Here is a 20844-nt window from a genome sequence, read left to right as displayed (position 1 = left end):
TTCTTTGCAGGTAAAGCCTGTCCTGGTCTAGAGGTGTTCAAAGTGGGGTGCCCCGGGGGGACAGGAGAAAACATCTACAAACTTCTGCTTTTTTTCCTCTAGCCTGTGCTGTGCTTAGTCACTCAGTCATGTTTGACTCTTTGCAATCCCATGGACTGTAGCCCACCAGGCTCCTTTGTTGGTGGGGTTTCTCTAGGTAAGAAATCTGGAGTGGGTTGCCACGCCCTCCTCTAGGGGATATTCACAACCCAGGGATTAAACCAGGCCTCCGGCATTGCAGGTGGATTCTTTACCATCTTAGCTACAAGGGAAGCCCATGAATACTGGAGTAGGTAGCCTATCCCTTTTCCAGGGGATCTTTCCGACTCAAGAATCGAACCAGGGTCTCCTGCATTGCCTGTGGATTCTTTACCAGCTGAGCTACCAGGGAAGCCCTTTCTCTAGCCTATTCTTTAGTAAATATATAGTATTGAACATTTCAAGTGTGCATACTAGTACAACAATGTGCGTGTGAGTGTATGCACAAATACATATTCAAAATATTTACTAGTGTGAATGAGAGTAATCACATAGGTTTGAAAGCTACTATCTTAGTCTTTACTGTTTCCCTGCCTCCTATCACAGAACAAACACTAAGTGCAAGATAAGAGTGATGAATGATTGAAAGAATGAGTGATGTTGCCTGGGTTTAGTCTATTATAATGTCTCATAGTTGTTAGCTGGGTGACACCGGGCAAGATATTCCCCTTTCTTTGACTCTAAATTCCTCACATATGAAATAAGGACTCTGAATCAGCTTCAATTCCACATGACTTCTAGCATGAATATTCTTCAGTTCAGTTCAGTTCAGTCGCTCAGTCATGTCCTACTCTTTGAACCGCGTGAACCGCAGCACACCAGGCCTCCCTGTCCATCACCAACTCCTAGAGTTCACCCAAACCCATGTCCATCAAGTCGATGAGGCCATCCAACCATCTCACCCTCTGTCATCCCTTTCTCCTCCTGCCCTCAATCTTGGCATCAGGGTCTTTTCCAGTGAGTCAGCTCTTCGAATCAGGTGGCCAAAGTATTGGAGTTTCAGCTTCAACATCAGTCCTTCCAATGAACACCCAGGACTGATCTCCTTTAGGATGGACTGGTTGGATCTCCTTGCAGTCCAAGGGACTCTCAAGAGTCTTCCCAACACCACAGTTCAAAAGCATCAACTTTTTGGCGCTCAGCTTTCTTTATAGTCCACCTCTCACATCCACATGACCACTAGAAAAACCATAGCCTTGACTAGACGGACCTTTGTTGACAAAGTAATGTCTCTGCTTTTTAATATGTTGTCTAGGTTGGTCATAACTTTCCTTCCAAGGAATAAGCATCTTTTAATTTCATGGCTGCAATCACCATCTGCAGTGATTTTGGAGCCCAGAAAAATTAAGTCAGCCACTGTTTCCACTGTTTCCCTATCTATCTGCCATGAAGTGATGGGACTAGATGCCATGATCTTAGTTTTCTGAATGTTGAGCTTTAAGCCAACTTTTTCACTCTCCTCTTTCACTTTCATCAAGAGGTTTTTTAGTTCTTCACTTTCTGCCATAAGAGTGATGTCATCTGCATATCTGAGTTTATTGAGAGTTCTCCTGGCAATCTTGATTCCAGCTTGTGCTTCCTTGGTGAGGTCAGTCATTCCTTCTCCAGGGAAGACCCATATGATTTAGTCAATAATTATCCTAACAGGTGTTTACATTGCACTAATTACATACCAGGCTCTCTGATCTTAGGGCTCAGCATGTCCTAATTCACTTTCCTCACAACAGTCCCAGGTAGGAAGAAGACAAGTGCAGAGATGTTAAGTAAATTATTCAAAGCCACATAGCGTGGTAGATGTGTGCCCGCCAACTACTACCACCTTCGGTGTTGCTAGCTGGCTTCCAGCTGCCAGTATCTGCAGTTCTTTGCCTGAAGAATTCCTTGGGGCCACACAAGAAGCCTGTGCACCGAGGGAGCCAGAAGTCCCCAATCACTGAGTGACAGGGAGTTAGTGTGTAATTGCCCTTTAATCTCTCAGGGGAGGCAACTACAAGGAAGGTGTTGTACCCCACCTGCCCCCCCCCCCATGGGGTGGAGGGCATCACTAACAGTGCCAGTGGGCTTGCTCCTCCATGTTCGTTGGCCACCTTTCCTGTCCTTTCTCATACCCAATAAATCATATCCCCTTTGCTTCTTGGGAACCCCAAATTAAAATAAACCCAGGCTCTGGATCTTTACAGACTGGCTGGGGAGGTGGGCTCTTAACTCTCTTTCTCCTTGCAAAGGACAAAAGCTTTGGAACAGTCCGCTAGGCTGTCATGGTTAGGGTTCTGCCACTGTGTCCCCACCAATAAAGAGATGTTGGAGTCCTAACCCCCAGGAACTCAGAATGTGAGCTTTTTGGCCATAGGGTCTCTAGTGTGGGGATTAAGTTAAGCGTTCATTAGAATGGGCCCAAATCCAGTATGACTGGTGTCCTGACAAAAAGAGCAGATTAGGTGACAGACTGGGAGAATGTTATGCGTAGACTGGACTCATGCGGCAGCAAGCCAGGCCTTACAGGAGCTGAGATGCTTGGAATGGATCAGGGCCTTCCGAGGGAGCATGGCCCTGATGACCCCTTGATCTCAGACTTCTAGCTTCCAGAAGTGAGAAAGAATATTTGGTTTTCAGGGAATTCCTTGGCTGTCCAATGGTTAGGACTCCAGGCTTCCACTGCAGGGGACACAGCTTTGATCCCCTGGTCAAGGAACTAAGATCCTGAAAGCTGCATGGCGTGGCTAAATAAATATTAGTAAATAAACCACTCAGTTCATAGTGCTTTGTTATAGGAACTCCAGGAAACAAACCCACCGACCAGCTGACATCTGCATACCCCTGTTTTATCCTCAAAGGATTCTCAGATGATTAAATGAAATAATGCCAGAAAATGCTAAGCACAGAGTCTGGCACATGACAGGTGCTAAGTGGGTGGATGTTTTTCTTCAGAAGAAATAAAAGTCCCAACCCCACCACAGTATTTCGGGCGAGGGGTTTCCTTGAGCAAGTGGACAAGTGAGCCTCACCCTCCTTCCTTTCTCCTCCCAAAAGTCCAGGAGGATGACCAGTCCCCAGATTGATCTGGTCCAAAAAGTAAACAAATGCTTTCACAGCATGGTATCTGTCACCCAGTTTTTTTGTGTTGCTTGGGGTGACCATTAAGAGGTAGATGGGGCTGGAATGGTTTCTACACCTGGTAGGGCCCAGTCTGAGGACAGAAAAAGGGGAGGTGCCTTCCACACTGCCAAATAGTGAGAGGGACCACCATTTTCATGGACCCAATGGGTTACTGCTCTTGGTTGCAGACAACAGAATTCACTCCTGTTAGTTTAATTAGAAAATGAATGTATTAGATATAAGGCCAGAGGTTGAAGCCACAAACAAATATGCAACATCACCGTGGGGCAAGGGGGCTTCTTTACTGAAAACTTCTGCCACCACTGATGCTCAGGGCTGGACCAGAAAATTCCCCCCTGCCCCCTCCAAGGAGAGCAGTGACGTTGGGGAGTGGGGTGAGGGTGAGGTTGCAGTGAAGAGAGAGGCAGGGTTCTGCTGAGGAGGGTAGGCTTGAGAAGGAAGCAGAAGAGACTCAAATCGCTCAGAAGCAGCCACAGCCAAGCCCTGTGTGGGGCCTCCTAGGACTTCAGCATCTCAGGGAGCACAGTTGCCGGACTCTCTGTAAGTAGAAAGAAGAAAGGAACTTGTTGACGGTCATCACCGAAGTCCCTGACCTTGACAGCGTACACCCTGACAGAGTTTTGACAACCCCAGAAATGAGCGAGCGTGGTACTCCTGACACCAGGATGACCAGGAAGAGAAAAGCCTTTTTGCTCAGGAGCACGGTGGACCCGCTGGGCAGGGTGGCTGACTCGGTGTTCCCATCTGAGAAAGAGAAGCCTGTGAGTGGCTTAGATTACCTAGAGGGTGATTCTAGGGGTGAGCTTCTGGAAAGCTGGCCCTTGGAGAACTCGCTCAGTGTGTGGTTTCACAGGACACTGCAGCCGCTTCTGGCAGCAGCGGGGAGGAAAAGACCCGGCAGGTGGGAATGGTGTGTGGCCCCCTGAGCCCCGCCCCTTTCCCCAACCACTGAGCCCCGCCCCTCTCCGCAGCCTCTGAGCCCCGCCCCTTCCCCCAGCCCCTGAGCCCCGCCCCTTTCCCCTGCCCCTGAGCCCCGCCCCTTCCCCCAGCCCCTGAGCCCCGCCCCTTTCCCCTGCCCCTGAGCCCCGCCCCTTCCCCCAGCCCCTGAGCCCCGCCCCTTTCCCCAGCAGCTCCCCCTCCCACCCTGCCCTGCCGGGTCTTACCCTGGGCCCTGTTGCCGACAACACAGGCGCTGATGCACTCCTTCTCATTCAGGAAGTTGTTCTGCTTCCTTCTGCATCCGCCGTAAGTAAAGGTCTGGCAGAGCCCGGACACGGCGTTGTAGAAGTACCGGGTGAACATGGCCCTGCAGGGGCCAGTGTATGGAGGCTGCAGACAGAAGGCAGGGCGCAGGCCTGAGGGGTTGGGAGGGACAGTGGGTCACTTACGAGGATGGTCATCACAGCTCGGGCTACAGGGTCAGCAAATGGAACAGAGGATGGTGGGGTGGCAGTAGGGGTGGTGAGGAAAGCCTGAACTGCGAAGCCTCCGCTTGAGGACCTACGTTATGAGGCATTATTATTAATTCTTTTAGGTGTGTAGATGATTCATTGATGGTATAAAAAAAACCCATATACCCTTCATGAAGTATTTATGGATTTATTGGCATGATGCCTTAGATATAAACAATATTATCTCTATGTTGATAATTGCTGAAAGTGAACAATGGTACATAGGGTTTAATTACTCTTTTCTGTTCTTCTGAGTAAGGTTGAAAGTTTCCAGCATTTAAAAAAAGTGAGAAAGAATCATGCTGTAATGGAGAAAGTCATGGAAAAACATACGGCATATTATTTTAATGTTTTTTTATTTTAATTAATTAATTGGCTGCTCTGAGTCTTTTTCACTGCAAATGGGTTTTCTCTAGTTGCGGCGAGAAGGGGTTACTCTCTAGTTGCGTGGGCTCAGTAGTTGTGGCCCATGGGACTAGTTGCTCCACAGCATGTGAAATCCTCTCGCACCAGGGATCAAACCCATGTCCCCTCATTCGACTGGCAGATTCTTAACCACTGGACCACCAAGGAAGTCCTACAGTGTATTAACGTTGGCTATCTCTTGGAGATGGGAATACTAGAATTTTGAGGGGGTGTGATGTTGTGATTTATAATATAATTAGAAATATAAAAAAAAAGAAATATATATTTGGTGCTAGTTCCATCCTAGCACAAAGCTCCTGGGAATTTTCTAAATGAGGAGAGTGATAAAGGTGTCTTCAGTAATGTGAAGAGGGTGACTTTGGAAAGCTCCCAGGTGACCCAAGGATGGGAGCCAGCTGCCAGGGGGACCAACTGCCTGATCGGATGGTTGAACTGTTTCCTTGGCTCTCTGAAGCCCCCACCTCCAGGGAGAAGAGAATGGGTGGAAGTTTATCAGTCACCAATAGTACATGATTTAATCAATTGTGACTGTCTGAAAAAAGTGAAAGTGAAGTTGCTCAGTCGTGTCTGACTCTTTCTGACCCCATGGACTGTAGCCTGCCAGCCTCCTCCATCCATGGGATTTTCCAGGCAAGAGTACTGGAGTGGGTTGTCATTTCCTTCTCTAGGGGATCTTCCCGGCCCAGGGATCGAACCTGGGTCTACCTGCATTATAGGCAAGCACTTTACCGTCTGAGCCACCAGGGTAAAGCCATGCTTTACTGTCTGAGCCACAGATTGTATGAGTCATCGTGATGGCATGAGGAAGCCTCCAGCAAAAACACAAAAGGACTGCATCTGAAGAGTTTCCAGGTTGATAAGCAGGAGCAAGGCTTCCCTGGTGGCTTAGATGATAAAGCATCTGCCCGCAATGCAGAAGACCAGGGTTCGACCCCTGGGTCGGGAAGATTCCCTGGAGAAGGAAATGGCAACCCACTCCAGTACTCTTGCCTGGAAAATTCCGTGCACGAAGGAACCTGGTAGGCTACAGTCCATGGGGTCGCAAAGAGTAGGACACGACTGAGCGACTTCACTCAATCACTACTAAACAGGAGCAGGTTCAGGGAGTATGAGCAAGAGACAGCATGGAAGCTCTGTGCCCTTTCTCCATATCCTGCCTTGTGCTGGATCCATATTCTAAGTTGTCCTGAATTTTATCCTTTTATGATAAGCTGGTGTGTGCCTGCGTGCTACGTCGCTTCAGTCGTGTTCGACTCTTTGCAGCCCTATGGAGTGTAGCCTGCCAAGGTTCCTCTGTCCATGGGGTTCTCCAGGCAAGAATACTGGAGTGGGTTGCCAAACCCTCCTCCAGGGGATCTTCCAGATCCAGGGATGAAACCTGCATCTCCTGGGGCTTCTGCATTGCAGGCAGATTCTTTACCACTGAGCTACTGGGGAAGCCCTGATAAACTGTTAATCTTGTAAGTAACATGTTTCCCCAAACCTATGCTGCTCTAGCAAATTCACAACTCCAGGGGGGTCGTGGGAAGCTCTAATATACAGCTATTGGTAGAAGCATGAGTGACAGGCTCACGGACTGTAATTAGAGTCTGAACCTGTAATTAGAGTCTGAAGATGGGAGGAGACTTGTGGGCCACAGTCATTAACTGGTGGAAATCTGACACTATTTCCAGGTTGCTAACGTCAGAACTGGTATGATGCAAAGACAGCCAGTCAGTGTTCCCTGAGAACTGGACAATTGGTTAGTGGCTTGGGAAAACAAACACACAGCAAGAGGAGGAGTCTTAAAAACTTTCCTTACACATCTTTATATCCTCTCAAGTTCCTGTGAGCAAGTATTCCTTTTGCAATTATGAAAGAAGACATATTTAAAATAAAATATACCACAATTTTTATAAGCAAGTAATGCTGTACAAGAATATTTATCGACCTCAGAAAATGGTTGAAGTGTATTGTGGAGTAAAAGCACTCCATCAAGTGATGTGTTTTGTTAAGGATAAAACTCCTGTCCTGAGGATATGGATTTTAATCCCTTTTTAGCAACAGATCCCTTCTTTCAAAAGGAAACTTAGAAGAAATCTGGGTTTTGGGTAGAGCCCCATCCTTAGCCCTCTCACTACCCACCCCCCAGAGTCATTTTCCCACCCCTTCTTACCCCAGTACACCCAAGTCTCAAGGAACATCTAGTGCAAACCCCTAGACTATATTCTTTAAAGTCTTAGAGGAGCCACTCTTTGGCTGTGTGACCTGAGGTGAGACAAGTAACCACTCTGAGCCACAGCATCATCATCATTGAAATGAGAACAATAACTCCAACCTCAGGAACTTGTTGAGAGAATTAGAGATGATGTCTGTCAAGTAACTGGTAATCAATCAATACTCAATAAACACTAGTTATTACAGTAATTGTTAGATGTGCTCATTAAATTAATGTAATGGCAGGGCAGAATCCAAACTAAAAAATCACTCGTGAACACAATTGCCCATTAAAGCCCTTTAAGCTTCCCCCATCTATGCACAAGAGAGAAGTCCCCAGGGACCACGCTGGACACCAACACAGCCAGTTTTCCCAACACTGGGAAAAGTGATGCTTCTTTTCTGGAGCTTCAGATTAAGTAAATACCTTCATTATAACACTCAAGCATATCAAGAACACATATTTATTCTTTGCAATGTTTTAAAATATGTATTGGTTCAGAAATTGGAAAAATAATTAATATGTAGTTTAGATGTAAGTTGTCAAAATGTAAACTATCTTGATGAACATTTAGGATGGGAACTCAAAAGTCTCTGAGTTATTCAATATGTTTATACATCTACAGACTTCTTGATCCCTTAAATAAACCACCAATAAATAGGAAAAAGAAAATCCTGTGAAACTCAGGCTAAAAAAGATCACATAAATGCCCAGAGAGAAGAGGAGACTCGGGTTCGATTCCTGGGTTGGGAAGATCCCTTGGTGAAGGAAATGGCAAACCACTCCAGTATTCTTGCCTGGAAAAAAACCCCATGGACAGAGAAACATGATGGGCTACAGTCCATGGGGTTGCAAAGAGTCGGACAAGACTAATCGACTCAACAGCAACATTGCAAATCATTTATGATCTATCTGCATTATTAAGTTTTTTAGATTTCCTTTAAATCCTGGGCTGAGTGAGGGCCTCACTCACCTCACCCAAATTGCAGCCCCGTGGCGAAGGTGGAGCCTGTCCTCTCTGGAGGCTGAGGAGCTGAGGAAAGGGAAGGCTGTGCTTCCGGAGGGCAGCCCTACCTGCGGGGTAGCTCTGCCTAGGTGATGCTAGATGCTAAGTCGCTTCAGTTGTGTTTGACTCTTTGATCCTATGGACCATTGCCCTCCAGTCTCCTCTCTGTCCATGGGATTCTCCAGGCAAGAGTACTGGAGTGGGTAGCCATTTCCTTCTCCAGGGGGTCTTCCCAACTCAGGGATTGAATCTGAGTCTCTTACGTCTCCTGCATTGGCAGGTGGGTTCTTTACCCCTGAGCCACTGGGGAAGCCCCAAACTCTGCCTGAGGCTGTACTGTTCCCTCCTCATCTCTGGATGAACAAGGTTGTGGGTTCATGTACATTAAGACCTCAAAGTAGAAGGATTTATCCCTAATCTTTGGGTTTCTAGATTTGAATTCTTGATTTACCCTTAACATTTATTTTTTTTTTAAATTAGAGGATAATTACTTAACACTATTGTGGTGATTTTTGCAATACATCAACATGACTTGGCCATAGGTATATATATATTCCCTCCCTCTTGAACTCCCTTCCCATCTCCCTCCCCATTCCACCCCTCTAGATTGTTACTGACTTGGGGTTCCCTTGTCTTACGTCATACTCCCACTGGCTATCTAGTTTACATACAGTAATGTGTATGTTTCAATGCTATTCTCTCAAATCATCCCACCCTTTCCTTCTCCCACTGTGTCCAAAAGTCTGTTCTTTGTGTCACTCTTGTTGCCCCACAAATAGGATCGTCAGTACTATCTTTCTAGATTCCATATATATGTGTTAATATATGATATTTGTCTTTCTCTTTCTGACTTCACTCTGTATAATAGGCTCTAGGTTTATCTACCTCATTAGAACTGACTTGTACACGTTCCTTTTTACAGCTGAGTAATATTCCATTGTGTATATGTACCAGAACTTCCTTATCCATCCATCTGCTGATGGACATCTAAGATGCTCCCATATCCTTGCTACTGTATTTATTTGGCTGTGCCAGGCCTTTGTTGAGGCACTCGGGATCTTCTCTACTTGTGGCATATGGGATCTAGTTCCTTGACCAGGGGTTGAACTCTTGCCCCCTGTTGAAGCCTTAGCCACTGGACCACCTTGATTTACCTTTTGATATTTTTATTTTCTAAGGTTTATGTATAAAACTAGTATAATGAACGTTTTTCTAGTATAATGAACGTATACTAATGCATTTGTGTATCAGAAAACAGCAAAGATGCTTAATTGTTTAATTAAGCAACAGAATTATCCTGAACAGGGCAAGCCATTCATGTTACTCAAGGGAACTGGAGTCAACCCAAGAAGTAACTCAGCTACACTCTGTCATGGCTCATTGGACCGACTACTGCAGCAGCTGCTCACCCGGCCTCTCTCTCTCTGCCCTTCTCCCCCTAGAGGCCACTCTCTGCACTGCAGCCACAGGGATCCAATCGTAACTTGAGTCCTACCAGTGGCTCCTGTGACCACTCCCAATCTCAGTGACTCCCCAGCTCTCTCAGAATCAAATTCTGATTCTTGTAAAACCATAGGAAGCATCTCTGCCTTATCCCCCTCCTCTCTCCTCTGCTCCACCAACTCAGTTCCAGCCATCCTGGTGCTGGCTGCCGCTCAAACACCTCCTTATCACTGAGGGTTTTGCTAACGGGTCTGCAGAAAGAGCATGGATTTCTTTCCCCCATCAATCTCTACAATCAAAACACTTGTCCTGAACTGCCATAGTATTTCACCTACTCAATTGTCTGTCTCCCTTCTAGGGTGCACTGGTTCTTGTGCTACATTTTGTTCCTAGCTGTGTCCTCACACAAAGAACAATGGTTTGCCGGGCCTTGATAAATATGTGTCAAGTGAATGAATCTCCCACTTCAGGGGCTTGCTGGGTGCAGTCATTGAGTAGAATGAATATAATTAAATTCCTGAAATGTCTGAAGCTGGGCAGGAGCTTATGGAGTTCTGGGCACAAAAGCCTTTCCCAGACCCCAGTTTGTTTCTTATTTGCAGGAAAAAGACTTCAGCCAACTAGACTTTCCGGAATACCAAAGGGCAGATTCAAGCAGTAGCTAATCAAGAAAGGGAGGGGAAGCAGAGAGAAAGGAGAAGCAGTCAAGAAACAATAGTGAGCAATGGGGCAGGGCAGAGTCGGGTCCAGGCTCCTCCAGAATGAATACTTATCAGTATCTTTGAGTTCTTTTGCAGCAACTAAATTCCCCACCCCTATGGAGGAAGGTAACTTCTGGCTGAGCACAAGGTTCTTGGAACACCAACCATTCAGAAGAAAGTCACACAATCACACATCTGCAGCTTTCACCCCAAATCTTGCATGTAGAAGCTTCTCTCTGGGGGAGTTAGGGGTTTTTAAGGCCTGAGCCACTCTAGTCTCCTTGCATGGCCCTGCAATAAACCTTTCTCAGCTTCAGACTCAGACTTCTCGGTTTGCTTAGCCTCACTGTGAGTCAGGCACATGGACTTATCTTTGGTAGCAGCACATCTAGAAAACTATGAATCTACTCCAACATTCCATATCCTGAGATGATAATAAAATAATAGGCAAGGGAATAAAGGGAAGGGCCTTGAGTCATCACAAATATTCTAACAGCCTGGGAGAAGTATAACCTTGTCCCCATGAGCAAAGTCATGGAAGTGTTGCATTTTTGCAGTAATAATGGAGAAATAATATCATTGTTGTTGAAGCACTCAATGGTGTCTGACCAAGTCTGCCACCCATGGACTGTAGCTTGCCAGGCTTTTCTGTTCATGGAATTTTCTGGGCAAGTATACTGGAGTGGGTTGCCATTTCCTCCTCCAGGGGATCTTCCTGACCCAGGGATCGAACCCACATCTCCATGTCTCCTACATTGCAGGTGAATTATTTACAGCTGAGCCACTGGGAAGCCCAATAATATCATTATTTGACCCCTACATATTTTTTTCTTGGGGGTAAGTAGGCAAAAATTCTTCAGACTAAGACATTTTGGTGGAAAATGTACGTTATCAGGCATGAAATGTGAAAAAACTCTATATTCATGATTGATAATTCCTTGCAAGAACTTGTTTGGTAGTTTTCCCTTATATAGGTGAGGAAACTGCAGCAAAGTGACTGACCTCAGGTCACAGAGGAGGCGAGTGGTAAGGTCGGGTCAATGTATAATCCTGTTACAACCCATGTGACGAAGCACCTGCCGTCTGCAGGGAATTGTTACAATCTAGGTAACTGGTAAGAGTTTCTGGGAACACTGCCCTCCACTTTTACTCACCTGTATCTGAGCCTCCTTCCAGCCATCAAAGCCCAGGGATATACGAGTCTGGGTTTCTTCTGTACACCAAACATGTGGCATCTCTTCCAACACCAACCAGTTCTCTGGACCAATGCGGTGTCCCTTAAGTCAACTCACTTCAGACTCTAAATCTTCAGAGTTAGCCTCAACTCCCCAGGGTGAGGGCTCAACCCCACAAGACAGCCCCACTTCAAATGCCAGCCACATGTCCCTGGGGTCCCACAGACCTCTCAGCAACTGGCTAGAAATTCAGGAGCTGTGTGACTCCCACTCTCAAGTTCCAATAATTGACTATAATGACTCACACAACTCTTTTATTTAGTGGATAAAGGATAAAACTCAGGGGCTTCCCTGGTGGCTGAGTGGTGAAAGAACCTGCCTGCCAATGCAGGAGACATGGGTTTGATCCCTGACCCAGGAAGATTCCACGTGCCACGGGGCAACTAAGCCCATGCGGCACAGCTACAGAGCCTGCGTTCTAGAGCCCAGGAGCTGCATCTGCTGAGCCCAAGTGCCCTAACTGCTGAAGCCCAGGTGCCCTAGAGCCTGTGTCTGCTCACCGCAGGGAGAAGCCTGCTCTCTGCTATTAGAGAAAAGCCCTCTTGAATGTTCCCCACCGAGGAAGCTCTGCGATCCCTCATGTTTAGGGGTTTTTATTCACTAGAGTGGCAAATGGATTGACTCATTAGCTGTTGGTGACTTGACTTCTATCTCAGTACCCTCCCTTCCCCACGGAGGAGCTGGGGGCTGAAAATTCTAATCCTCTGATCACCTGATGGATGTCCTGGAGACCAGTCCCACCCAGAAGCTATTGAGGGCTCAGATGGTAAAGCGTCTGTCTACAGTGCAGGAGACCTGGGTTTGATCCCTGGGTTGGGAAGATCTCCTGGAGAAGGAAATGGCAACCCACTCCAGTATTCTTGCCTGGAAAATCCCATGGATGGAGGAGCCTGGTAGGCTACAGTCCATGGGGTCGCAAACAGTCAGAACACAACTGAGCAACTTCACTTTCTTTAGCATGCAAAAGGCAGCAAATTCCAAGAGCTTCAGGAGACTTGGACCATAAACTTGGACAAGGGTCAAATAGCGATCTTTTTGTTACCCGACAGTCAGGTTCGAGGACCAGGCAGTGACAAGGAATAGAGAGTCTCAGAGATGAGGCCCCTGATCTGGTAGAGTCATGCAAGATAATTTTTTAAGCTGAAAGCATGATTTTCTTTTTGAGAGTCATGAAATGTCTCTGGGGTGAAAATTGCTCAGTTTCCCAGGAGAAATCCAGAGAGGGTTGGTAACGCTCGCCCCACCCCTGCTCCCCAGCCCCTTCCAAGGACTCCCCTTTTCCCTCCACCCGGTCTGTAGAGGAGACAGGAGCTGGGCCTTACTGTCCTTGTTGCTGTCGTCACCCTCTGGGGTGCCGGCCACCAGGGTGCCCAGGAGGACCAGCAGGGCTGCGGAGAGGCAGAGCCGGCTCATCTTCGTGGCCTTGCAGGAGGGCTCCTGAGGATGCTGGGGGCTGGCTGGGCTTTTCACACCCCTGGTGAGGGGTGGGATCAGGCGATGAGCAGGGGAGGGTAGGGGGAAAGGGGAGGGGCTAGGGTCAGTCCTCTCCACGCTCGACCTCCCCGCCTAACCAGACTTCTTCCTGCATCTGCCTGCTGGGGCCCAACGCCCAGTAAAGCGCTTCTCAGACTTCGTTCTGCCAGCGGGTCTTGTGGAAATAAATGCACATTATGATTCCCCAGGTCTGGGTGAGGCCTGAGAAGCAGCATTCCTAACAGGCTCCCTGTTACAGGTGGGTCCCCAGGCCGTTTCCTCTCCTATTAAACGGTCCTCAGAACTGCACTTTGAAACCAAGCCTGCAGGAGCCCTCACCGGGGCAGGCAGGGAAGGGCAGCAGGCAGAGAAAAGCTGCCTTCCCCATGCACCCTGGGAACGTGAAAGAGGAGCCAAGGTCAGGAAGGGGTGACTCTCAGAAAACCCCACATTCTCTCCCCTAACCTGCACACTGGAAGCATTTGTCTTCTGTTGCAAAAAAGAAACACGAGTGCCTCCCCGCCCCCTGAAGATGAAGTGATCCGTCAGATTTCCATGTGCTGGCGCCACGCCCTGCTGGGTGCACAAGTGTGCAGTCTCCAAACAACTACGTCACCCCCACCCAGTTACCATCGAGACCCTTGGGTCTGGATTCGAGTGAATTGCCAGGACCCTCAAAGCAGTGGCAAACACCCTCGGAAGATGAAAACCTCAGTTCTTTTTTGTTTTAACTTTTTGTTTTAGATTGGGGTACAGCTGATTAGCAAACAATTGTGAGAGTTTCAGGTGAACTGTGAAGAGTTTCAGCTGGATAGACACATGTATCCGTTCTCCCCCCAAACTCCCCTCCCACCCAGGGTGCTGCATAATACTGAGCAGAGTTCCATGTGCTATACAGTAGGTCCTTGTTGGTTATCCACCTTAAATATAGTGGTGTGTACAGGTCCATTGCAAACTCCCTAACTGTCCTCCCCCCCATCCTTCCCACACAACCATAAGCTTGTGCTCGAAGTCTGTGAGTCCCTTTCTGTTTTGTAAGTAAGTCCATTTGTATCCTTTCATTTTAGAGTCCACATACAGGGGCTGTCATACAGTATTTCTCTGTCTTTGTCTGACTTGCTTTACTCATTATGACACTCTTTAGGCCCATTCATGTTGCTGCACATGGCATTATTTCATTCTTTTTCAATGGCTGAGTAACATTCCATGGGCGTTTCCCTGGTGGCTCAGTCAGTAAAGCATCTGCCTGCAATGCAGGAGACATGGGTTCAATCCCTGGGTTGGGAAGATCCCCTGGCAAAAGGAATGGCAACCTACTCCAGTATTCCTGCCTGGAGAATCCCATGGACAGAGGAGCTTGGCAGGCTACAGTCCATGGGGTGGAAACAGTTGGACACAACTTAGTGATTAAACCACCACCACCAGTATTCCATTTAGACCTCAATGTTTATTTTATTGGATAAGGCAATGGCATCCCACTCCAGTACTCTTGCCTGGAAAATCCCATTGACGGAGGAGCCTGATGGGCTACAGTCCATGGGGTTGCTAAGAGTTGGACACGACTGAGTGACTTCACTTTCAATTTTCACTTTCATGCATTGGAAAAGGAAATGGCAACCCACTCCAGTATTCTTGCCTGGAGAATCCCAGGGACGGGGGAGCCTGGTGGGCTGCCGTCTATGGGGTCGCACAGAGTCAGAAACGACTAAAGCGACTTAGCAGCAGCAGCAGCAGCTTATTTTATGTTGGAGATAAACTCAGCTGAGATGTTGGATCCCAGGGTGTGATGACTGCATGTTTCACAGTGAGGGGAAACATGTCATATGCTCCCCCACAAACAGGCTACATGGTGTGCGGGTTATTTTGAACTGAAGACATTTGAGACCCAAAAGACTCAGGAAGAGCTGATTACTACTCCCTTAACTGCCTAAAAGATTTAGTTAGAGGGCCTGTATCTGGAAGGGAACTAACTCCAAAGATAACTTTTAGTATCAAAAACACTTATCTAGCTGCATGGCATGGTAATCATTTGTTAACCAAATATCTGCTTTTCCCATCTTCCTGGAATTTATCTTCCTCCCCTTTGAGCCCCAATCCTCACTCCCTTCTCCTTCACTCTGAGTGGCATATAAACCTCAATTGCCCAACCATGTCTTTGGGGATGATGTACGTATGAAATTTGTTTTTCTCCCGTTCATCTGTCTTATGTCAATTAGATTACCACACCACCATGACTGATTCATGTCAATGTATGACAAAACCCACTGCAATGTTGTGAAGTAATTAGCCTCCAAATAATAAAAATAAATGAAAAAAAAAAATCAAAGCACCTTAAAAAAAAAAATTTCCACACCAGCCAAGGACCCTAGAAGGGAAACAGGGAAAGGTTTCCTCCCCTACAATAGTAGGAGGACCCAGGTTTGGCAAATTACCCATTGTTCCTGGGCCTTGGTGCTTTCATCTGTAAAATGGGATTATTTATCAAATCAGCCCATGTCTTTGGGATGCTGTGAATGCATTTGAGACTAATGAACACAGAATGCTTAGCTCTATGCCTCTAAGAAGTAAATGATCAAAGATTCAGGCCTCCTCTTATGATCGTCAATGGGACACCCAACTCCCAGTAGGAACTTCTGGGTCTGATCTCAGGCCTGTGTTGAAATAAATATCTAGACTCAAGATGAGTCACTCCAGGGACTTCCTTAGTGATTCAGTGAAGAATCTACCTTGCAGTGCTGGGGACATGAGTTTGACCCCTAGTTGGGAGATTAAACTCCCACATGCCATGGAGCAACTAAGACCCAATGAAGCCAAATAAATAAATCTTACAAAAAAAAAAAAAGCAGAAGCAGGAGCCGCTTGGCAGCGACTCCGAAGGTACCGACCAGGGGAGAGCCGCCCGGCCTGGGGTAGCGGGGGCGATGCCGGATAGCCGGTTCCCGAGGAAGCCAGGGCTGGGGCGGCTGGCGGCGAAGCGAGCGGAGGGCCCCTGCCTCCGCCTCCGCCGCCTCCCCTCCCCCTCACAATGGAAGAAGCCGCCGCCGCGACCCCCGGCCGGGTGGGCGGTGGAAGAGAAAGCGGGGCGGACCCCGGCCCGCAACTCTTCCCTGTCGCGCGCTCCTGGGGCGGGGCCTAGGCCGCTCCGCCCCCCAGCCCCCGCCCAGCCCCCTCCCCGCTGGGCGCCCGGCTCCCCGGCCCCCGGCTCTCCCATCCCGGACCTGGCAGTCAGGCCCGGGCATTTAAAAAAAAAAAAAAAGATGAGCCACTCCAGTCTGGGGTGCCGTGTCAGCAAACCAAAACCCACTCTGTCCCTGTAAATGCTCTGAGGTTCTCTGGACCTTTGGGGATAGAGACTGCCCACTTTATGAAGTGTTCAATAGAGTTTCTATGTTCTTCGACCATTTTTTTTTAAACTAGGTGTTTTATTTTGCTCTGTTTATTTATTTCCGGCTGCACTGGCTCTTCGTTGCTGTGTGAGGGCCTTCTCCTCCTTGCGGTGCGTGGTTTTCTCATTGCAGTGGTTTCTCTTGTGCAGCACAGGCTCTAGGCACACGAATTTCAGTACCTGCAGCACTCAGGCCCCGTAGTTGTGGCACACGGGCTTAGCTGCTCGTTGGCAAGTGGAATCTTCCCAGAGCAGGGATCGAACCCATGTCCCCTTCTTTGGCAGGTGGACTGTTAACCACTGGACCACCAGGGAAGTCCTTTGATGATTTTAAAGAAGGGAATTGCCTCTTTCCCTCTAGGGGTCTGGGGCTTCCCTGACTGAGGTCAGCCGTGTAGGTGGTATATGCCCATGTGACTGACCACAGTAAAAAAACCCCAAGACTCTCAGACAGGAGTAAACTTCCCTGGTTGGCAACAGCTTGGGTTTAGGGAATCAAGCAGATTCTGTGTGACTGGACAGGGAGCAAAGTGAAAGTGAAAGTTGCTCAGTCGTGTCCGACTGTTTGAGTCCATGGACTGTTGTCCACCAGATTCTTCTGTCCATGGAATTCTCCAGGCACGAGTACTAGAGTGGGTTGTCATGCCCTTCTCTGGGGGATATTCCTAATCCAGGGTTCAAACCCAGGTCTCCCGGATTGCATGCAGATTCTTTACCGTTTGAGCTTCTTGGACATCTGGACAGGGAGGAGACATTTGGAAGCTTGTGTTTGTGTTCTTCCAGTTTCACCGTCTGCATTTTCCCCCTTCTGCATTTCCCCCTTTGTTGACTGGACGCTTGATCCATTTGCTGTAAACTTAAGTATCAATACAACATGTTAGTATTCTGTGAGTCCTTTTATGAACTAAGCCTGAGTGGTCTTGGACATTCCAAACACAAGTAGTCACCATTATTGGGGCTTCCCTGGTGGCTCCGATGGCAAAGAATCTACCTGCAATGCAGGAGACCTGGGTTCAATCTCTGGGTCAGGAAGATCCCCCTGGAGAAGGAAATGGCAAGCCACTCCAGTATTCTTGCCTGGAGAATTCTATGGACAGAGGAGCCTGGCGGGCTACAGTCTGTGGGATCGCAAAGAGTGGGACATGACTGAGAGATTAACACTTTCACTTTCCCATTGTTACCCCCAAAGAGAAACTGTATCCACAGAGGTTAAATAATTTGCCTGAGATCACACAGATAGTGACTAGCAAAGCTGGAAATTAAAATTTTCTGACTCCACAAGACATACTTTTTTTTTTTTTTGTATAGCAAAGTTTTATTAAAGTGAAAAGAGACAGAGAAATCTTCTGACTAGACATCAGAAGATGGACAGAGAATGCCCCCCTTGTTAGTGTTAGCAAGGGAGTTACATAGTTTTTAAATTGGCTATTATAGTAAATCAAAAGAATGTCTCAAGTTTGTAAAGACCTTACCAGACCCACTCCCACAATTTACATTTTAAGATAACAGGATTAGCCAGAAGGTTTTCAGGAAGGAGAAACTGTCCTCAAGCAGGGTACATTGTTGTCATATAATCCTTAGTACAGAGTTTAAACTGAGTTGTTTGTTGTGTAATCATCAGTTTCAGGCTTAAAGAAAAAAATGTTTTATGTGACTAAGACTAAGGAATGTAGAGTGAAAAAAAAAGATGTTTGAGATGTTTGTCCTTTCCTCCTCCTTGAGAATTCCAGATCCCTGTCTCTGCTTTGAGAGTCCCAGATCCCTTTCTCCTCCTTGGGGACCCTGAACTTTTTATCAACCTGCCTAGGAACTGACTCTCTCATTCCCTCTTTTTCTTTGAAGAGAATTATGCTGCCAAGGGAAAGGGGCGTCGTTTTCATTCCATAACTACTTCCTGCTGTTGAGGGGCGTGGTTCCTAGATTGTTGAGGCATCATATTCCCCTAACCCTCATATTGAGAATCTCTGATCCAGGGGCCCCAAGTAAGAGTTGGAGGAGGTTGTGGCACTCGTAGGAGCTTGGATAACCACTTGTAACTTAAAAGCTTTCAGACAGTTAGAAACAAACCCTGTTTTACAGTTACAGACGTAAGGCAAAATAGTCATTAAACCAAATTAAAACATAATAAAAATTAAAAGTTACATTATGTCCATAGTTACATCAGTCCATCTTAGGAGTGTTAGATGTCATCAGATCAAGAAGAGGAGTCACATCGATTGTTGTTGGTGAAGGTGTTCTCAGAGTTGAAGAAAGTCATTTCTTTGAAGTGGAGAAACTCATCATGGGAAATCTTCAATTGATGAGGAAGGGAGTGTTCTAAGACCCAGCAGTTATGTTGATTGTGGAATGAGGGGCATAAGAATGAGCCCAGGACAGGAAGGTCTTTTCTTGAGGGCATAAGGCATACTTTTAACAACTACTGGAGCACAAACGAAGATAGTTTAACGTAAGTGATGTCTCAAATAGAAAAAGAAGACAATGGGAACAGATTTTTTTTCCCTGCTATGTCATGTGGGATCTTATTTCCTTGACCAGGGATTGAACCCGTATCCTTGGCAATGAATGCTCAGAGTTCTAACCACTGGACCACTGGGAAATTCCCGAGAACAAAAAATTTATTTCATGATGTAATACAAGAAAATCCACCTCTCCACCCTGAAATCTGTAGGCTGAAAAATCATTCCATGTTCTAGTACAAAAAATGATGCAGAATGATACCAAAATAGCCTTGTTAAGTTACTGAAGCTTAAGGATAAGCAAAAAGGTTTTTAGTCATTCAAGTACGAAAAAGTAACCTCCAAGGGAGAAAAATATTTAGGCCACTTCATCGACACTCCATGGCAGAATTCAGTGGACATATCCACAGTTGTTCTGGGAAAAGAAATTCAGCCTTTTCAGAGGGAACTGAACTGCTTAATATTTTGTGGCAGCCTGGATGGGAGGGTGGGGTTAGGGGAGAATGGATACATGTATTTGTGTGGCTGAGACCCTTCACTGTTCACCGGAAACTACCAGAACATTGTTAATCTGCCATACCCAATACAAAATAACAAGACTAAAATTAATGAAGAAAAGAAATTCAGCCTCCTGGATTTTCCTGAAACTCATCAGAGACACTCCAGTTCTGTACTATCTGTCTCCCCGGCTGTAACTCTCTCCCCTGATGGCCTCATGGCTCCTTCCGGGATTTGCACAAGTCTTTGTTCATAAGCTGCCTTCCTGGAGTTGCCCTCACTGATGGTCCTAGGTAGAAGTTATAACACTGCTCCTTGCCCCTGTCACCACCCCAGTACTCCTTATACCCTTTCTGTTTTCTTTTCTTCTTCAGAACTCTGACCTCCCTCTAACACCTACAGAATATACTTGCTTATTTACTTTGTTTATTGTCCAGTAGCATATAAACCCCACAGAGAGAAATTTTTGTCCGAAATGCTCGGTCCCAGAGCATCCTAATACCTAGGACAGTGCATGGCACGTGATAGACACTCAGTGAATATCTGCTGAGCAGATGAAAGGAAATCAGCGGACAGGTAGGTGATCAGCAGTGTGTTAGCTCAGGTCTTCCTTTTCAGCCTCCTGCAGGTGTCTGCAAAACATCAATGCCCTTATCTCGCCACCTCAATGTCACCTACCTCAGAAGACAGGTGTGACACAGGACACCTTCCTGCAACCACTCTGGCAACTTCTCAGCTGGCCAGACCCATGCTGTTTATCTGGCACTGACCCAGGCAGAGGCTGAGCTGGGGGCAGGTGACATCCAACTTGGAACAAGAACCTTGCATTTCTGGGTGGAAAAAAAGAGTAAGGGATTCGGGCAGAGGTGAAGCAGGGGGATTAACACTTCACAGCATGGCCTCCCACTGCCCCTCACCTGGTTTCACAAACAGAACTGCCTATTTGGGTGGATTTCAGGGGAGCAAGAAGATCATCCACAGACTTCTCTCCCCTGGTCTCTCCAGCAATGACTTTGAGATTATTGGACCTCAGTTTGGGTACCAGTTATGACTTTTCCTAACTTTGTGACCTGGGGCCAGAAATCTCCCAGGGCCCCCGTGTCTTCAGGTGTCAGATGAGATCAGCGCTGACCACATCAGTGTTGTTGTGAAAGCTTTGGAGGCAGCAGGTATACATTCCTTTTCCCTGAGAAGTCAAAGTCCTTTGTAGTAATAATAATAAGTCACAACAGAATCATGAAGATCATGGCATCTGGTCCTGTCACTTCATGGCAAGTAGATGGGGAAACAGTGGAAACAGTGACAGACTTTATTTTGGGGCTCCAAAATCACTGCAGATGGTGATTACAGCCTTAAAGTTAAAAGACGCTTACCCCTT

General features: G+C 47.0%; 1 protein-coding gene and 1 long non-coding RNA gene across 4 annotated transcripts in view; one reads left to right on the top strand and one right to left on the bottom strand.

Moving 5' to 3' along the window:
- Nucleotides 1-3588: 3588 nt before the first annotated feature.
- LOC136159637 (pancreatic trypsin inhibitor-like) lies at nt 3589-20588 on the bottom strand. Of its 3 annotated transcripts, XM_065922074.1 has the most exons (6): nt 20384-20588; nt 20145-20296; nt 17229-17368; nt 12977-13128; nt 4359-4550; nt 3589-3733 (listed from the first exon to the last, which is right to left on the bottom strand). In XM_065922074.1, the coding sequence occupies exons 3-6, from the start codon at nt 17324-17326 to the stop codon at nt 3693-3695; spliced, it is 483 nt and encodes a 160-aa protein (XP_065778146.1). In that variant the 5' UTR covers nt 17327-17368; nt 20145-20296; nt 20384-20588; the 3' UTR covers nt 3589-3692. The 3 variants fall into 3 exon arrangements, 1 of the variants encoding a protein (XP_065778146.1); XR_010661490.1 differs by lacking the exons at nt 3589-3733; nt 4359-4550; nt 12977-13128; nt 17229-17368 and adding an exon at nt 17828-18928 and having other exon boundaries at nt 20384-20580; XR_010661489.1 differs by lacking the exons at nt 3589-3733; nt 4359-4550; nt 12977-13128; nt 17229-17368 and adding an exon at nt 17828-18931 and having other exon boundaries at nt 20384-20567.
- Nucleotides 4373-20844, top strand: part of LOC136159639 (uncharacterized) — a 60877-nt gene continuing 44405 nt past the window's right edge. The window contains exon 1 of the long non-coding RNA XR_010661491.1: nt 4373-4440. This is a non-coding gene — a long non-coding RNA (uncharacterized lncRNA). The remainder of the gene's footprint in view (nt 4441-20844) is intronic.

This window comes from Muntiacus reevesi, chromosome 2 (assembly GCF_963930625.1).
Source record: "Muntiacus reevesi chromosome 2, mMunRee1.1, whole genome shotgun sequence".
NCBI lineage: Eukaryota > Metazoa > Chordata > Mammalia > Artiodactyla > Cervidae > Muntiacus > Muntiacus reevesi.
Note: the sequence above shows the minus strand (reverse complement) of the source record. Positions and strands in the feature narration are given on the sequence as shown.

Excerpts from the sequence above, each read along its gene's own strand:
- LOC136159637 (XM_065922074.1), bottom strand. The coding sequence starts at position 17,326 with ATGCAGAAGGGGGAAAATGCAGACGGTGAAACTGGAAGAACACAAACA. Across the intron at positions 4,551-12,976 it reads TGACGACAGCAACAAGGACA|GCCTGCGCCCTGCCTTCTGT; the intron begins GTAAGGCCCAGC and ends CCAACCCCTCAG. Across the intron at positions 3,734-4,358 it reads TGTCGGCAACAGGGCCCAGG|AGAGTCCGGCAACTGTGCTC; the intron begins GTAAGACCCGGC and ends TTCTACTTACAG.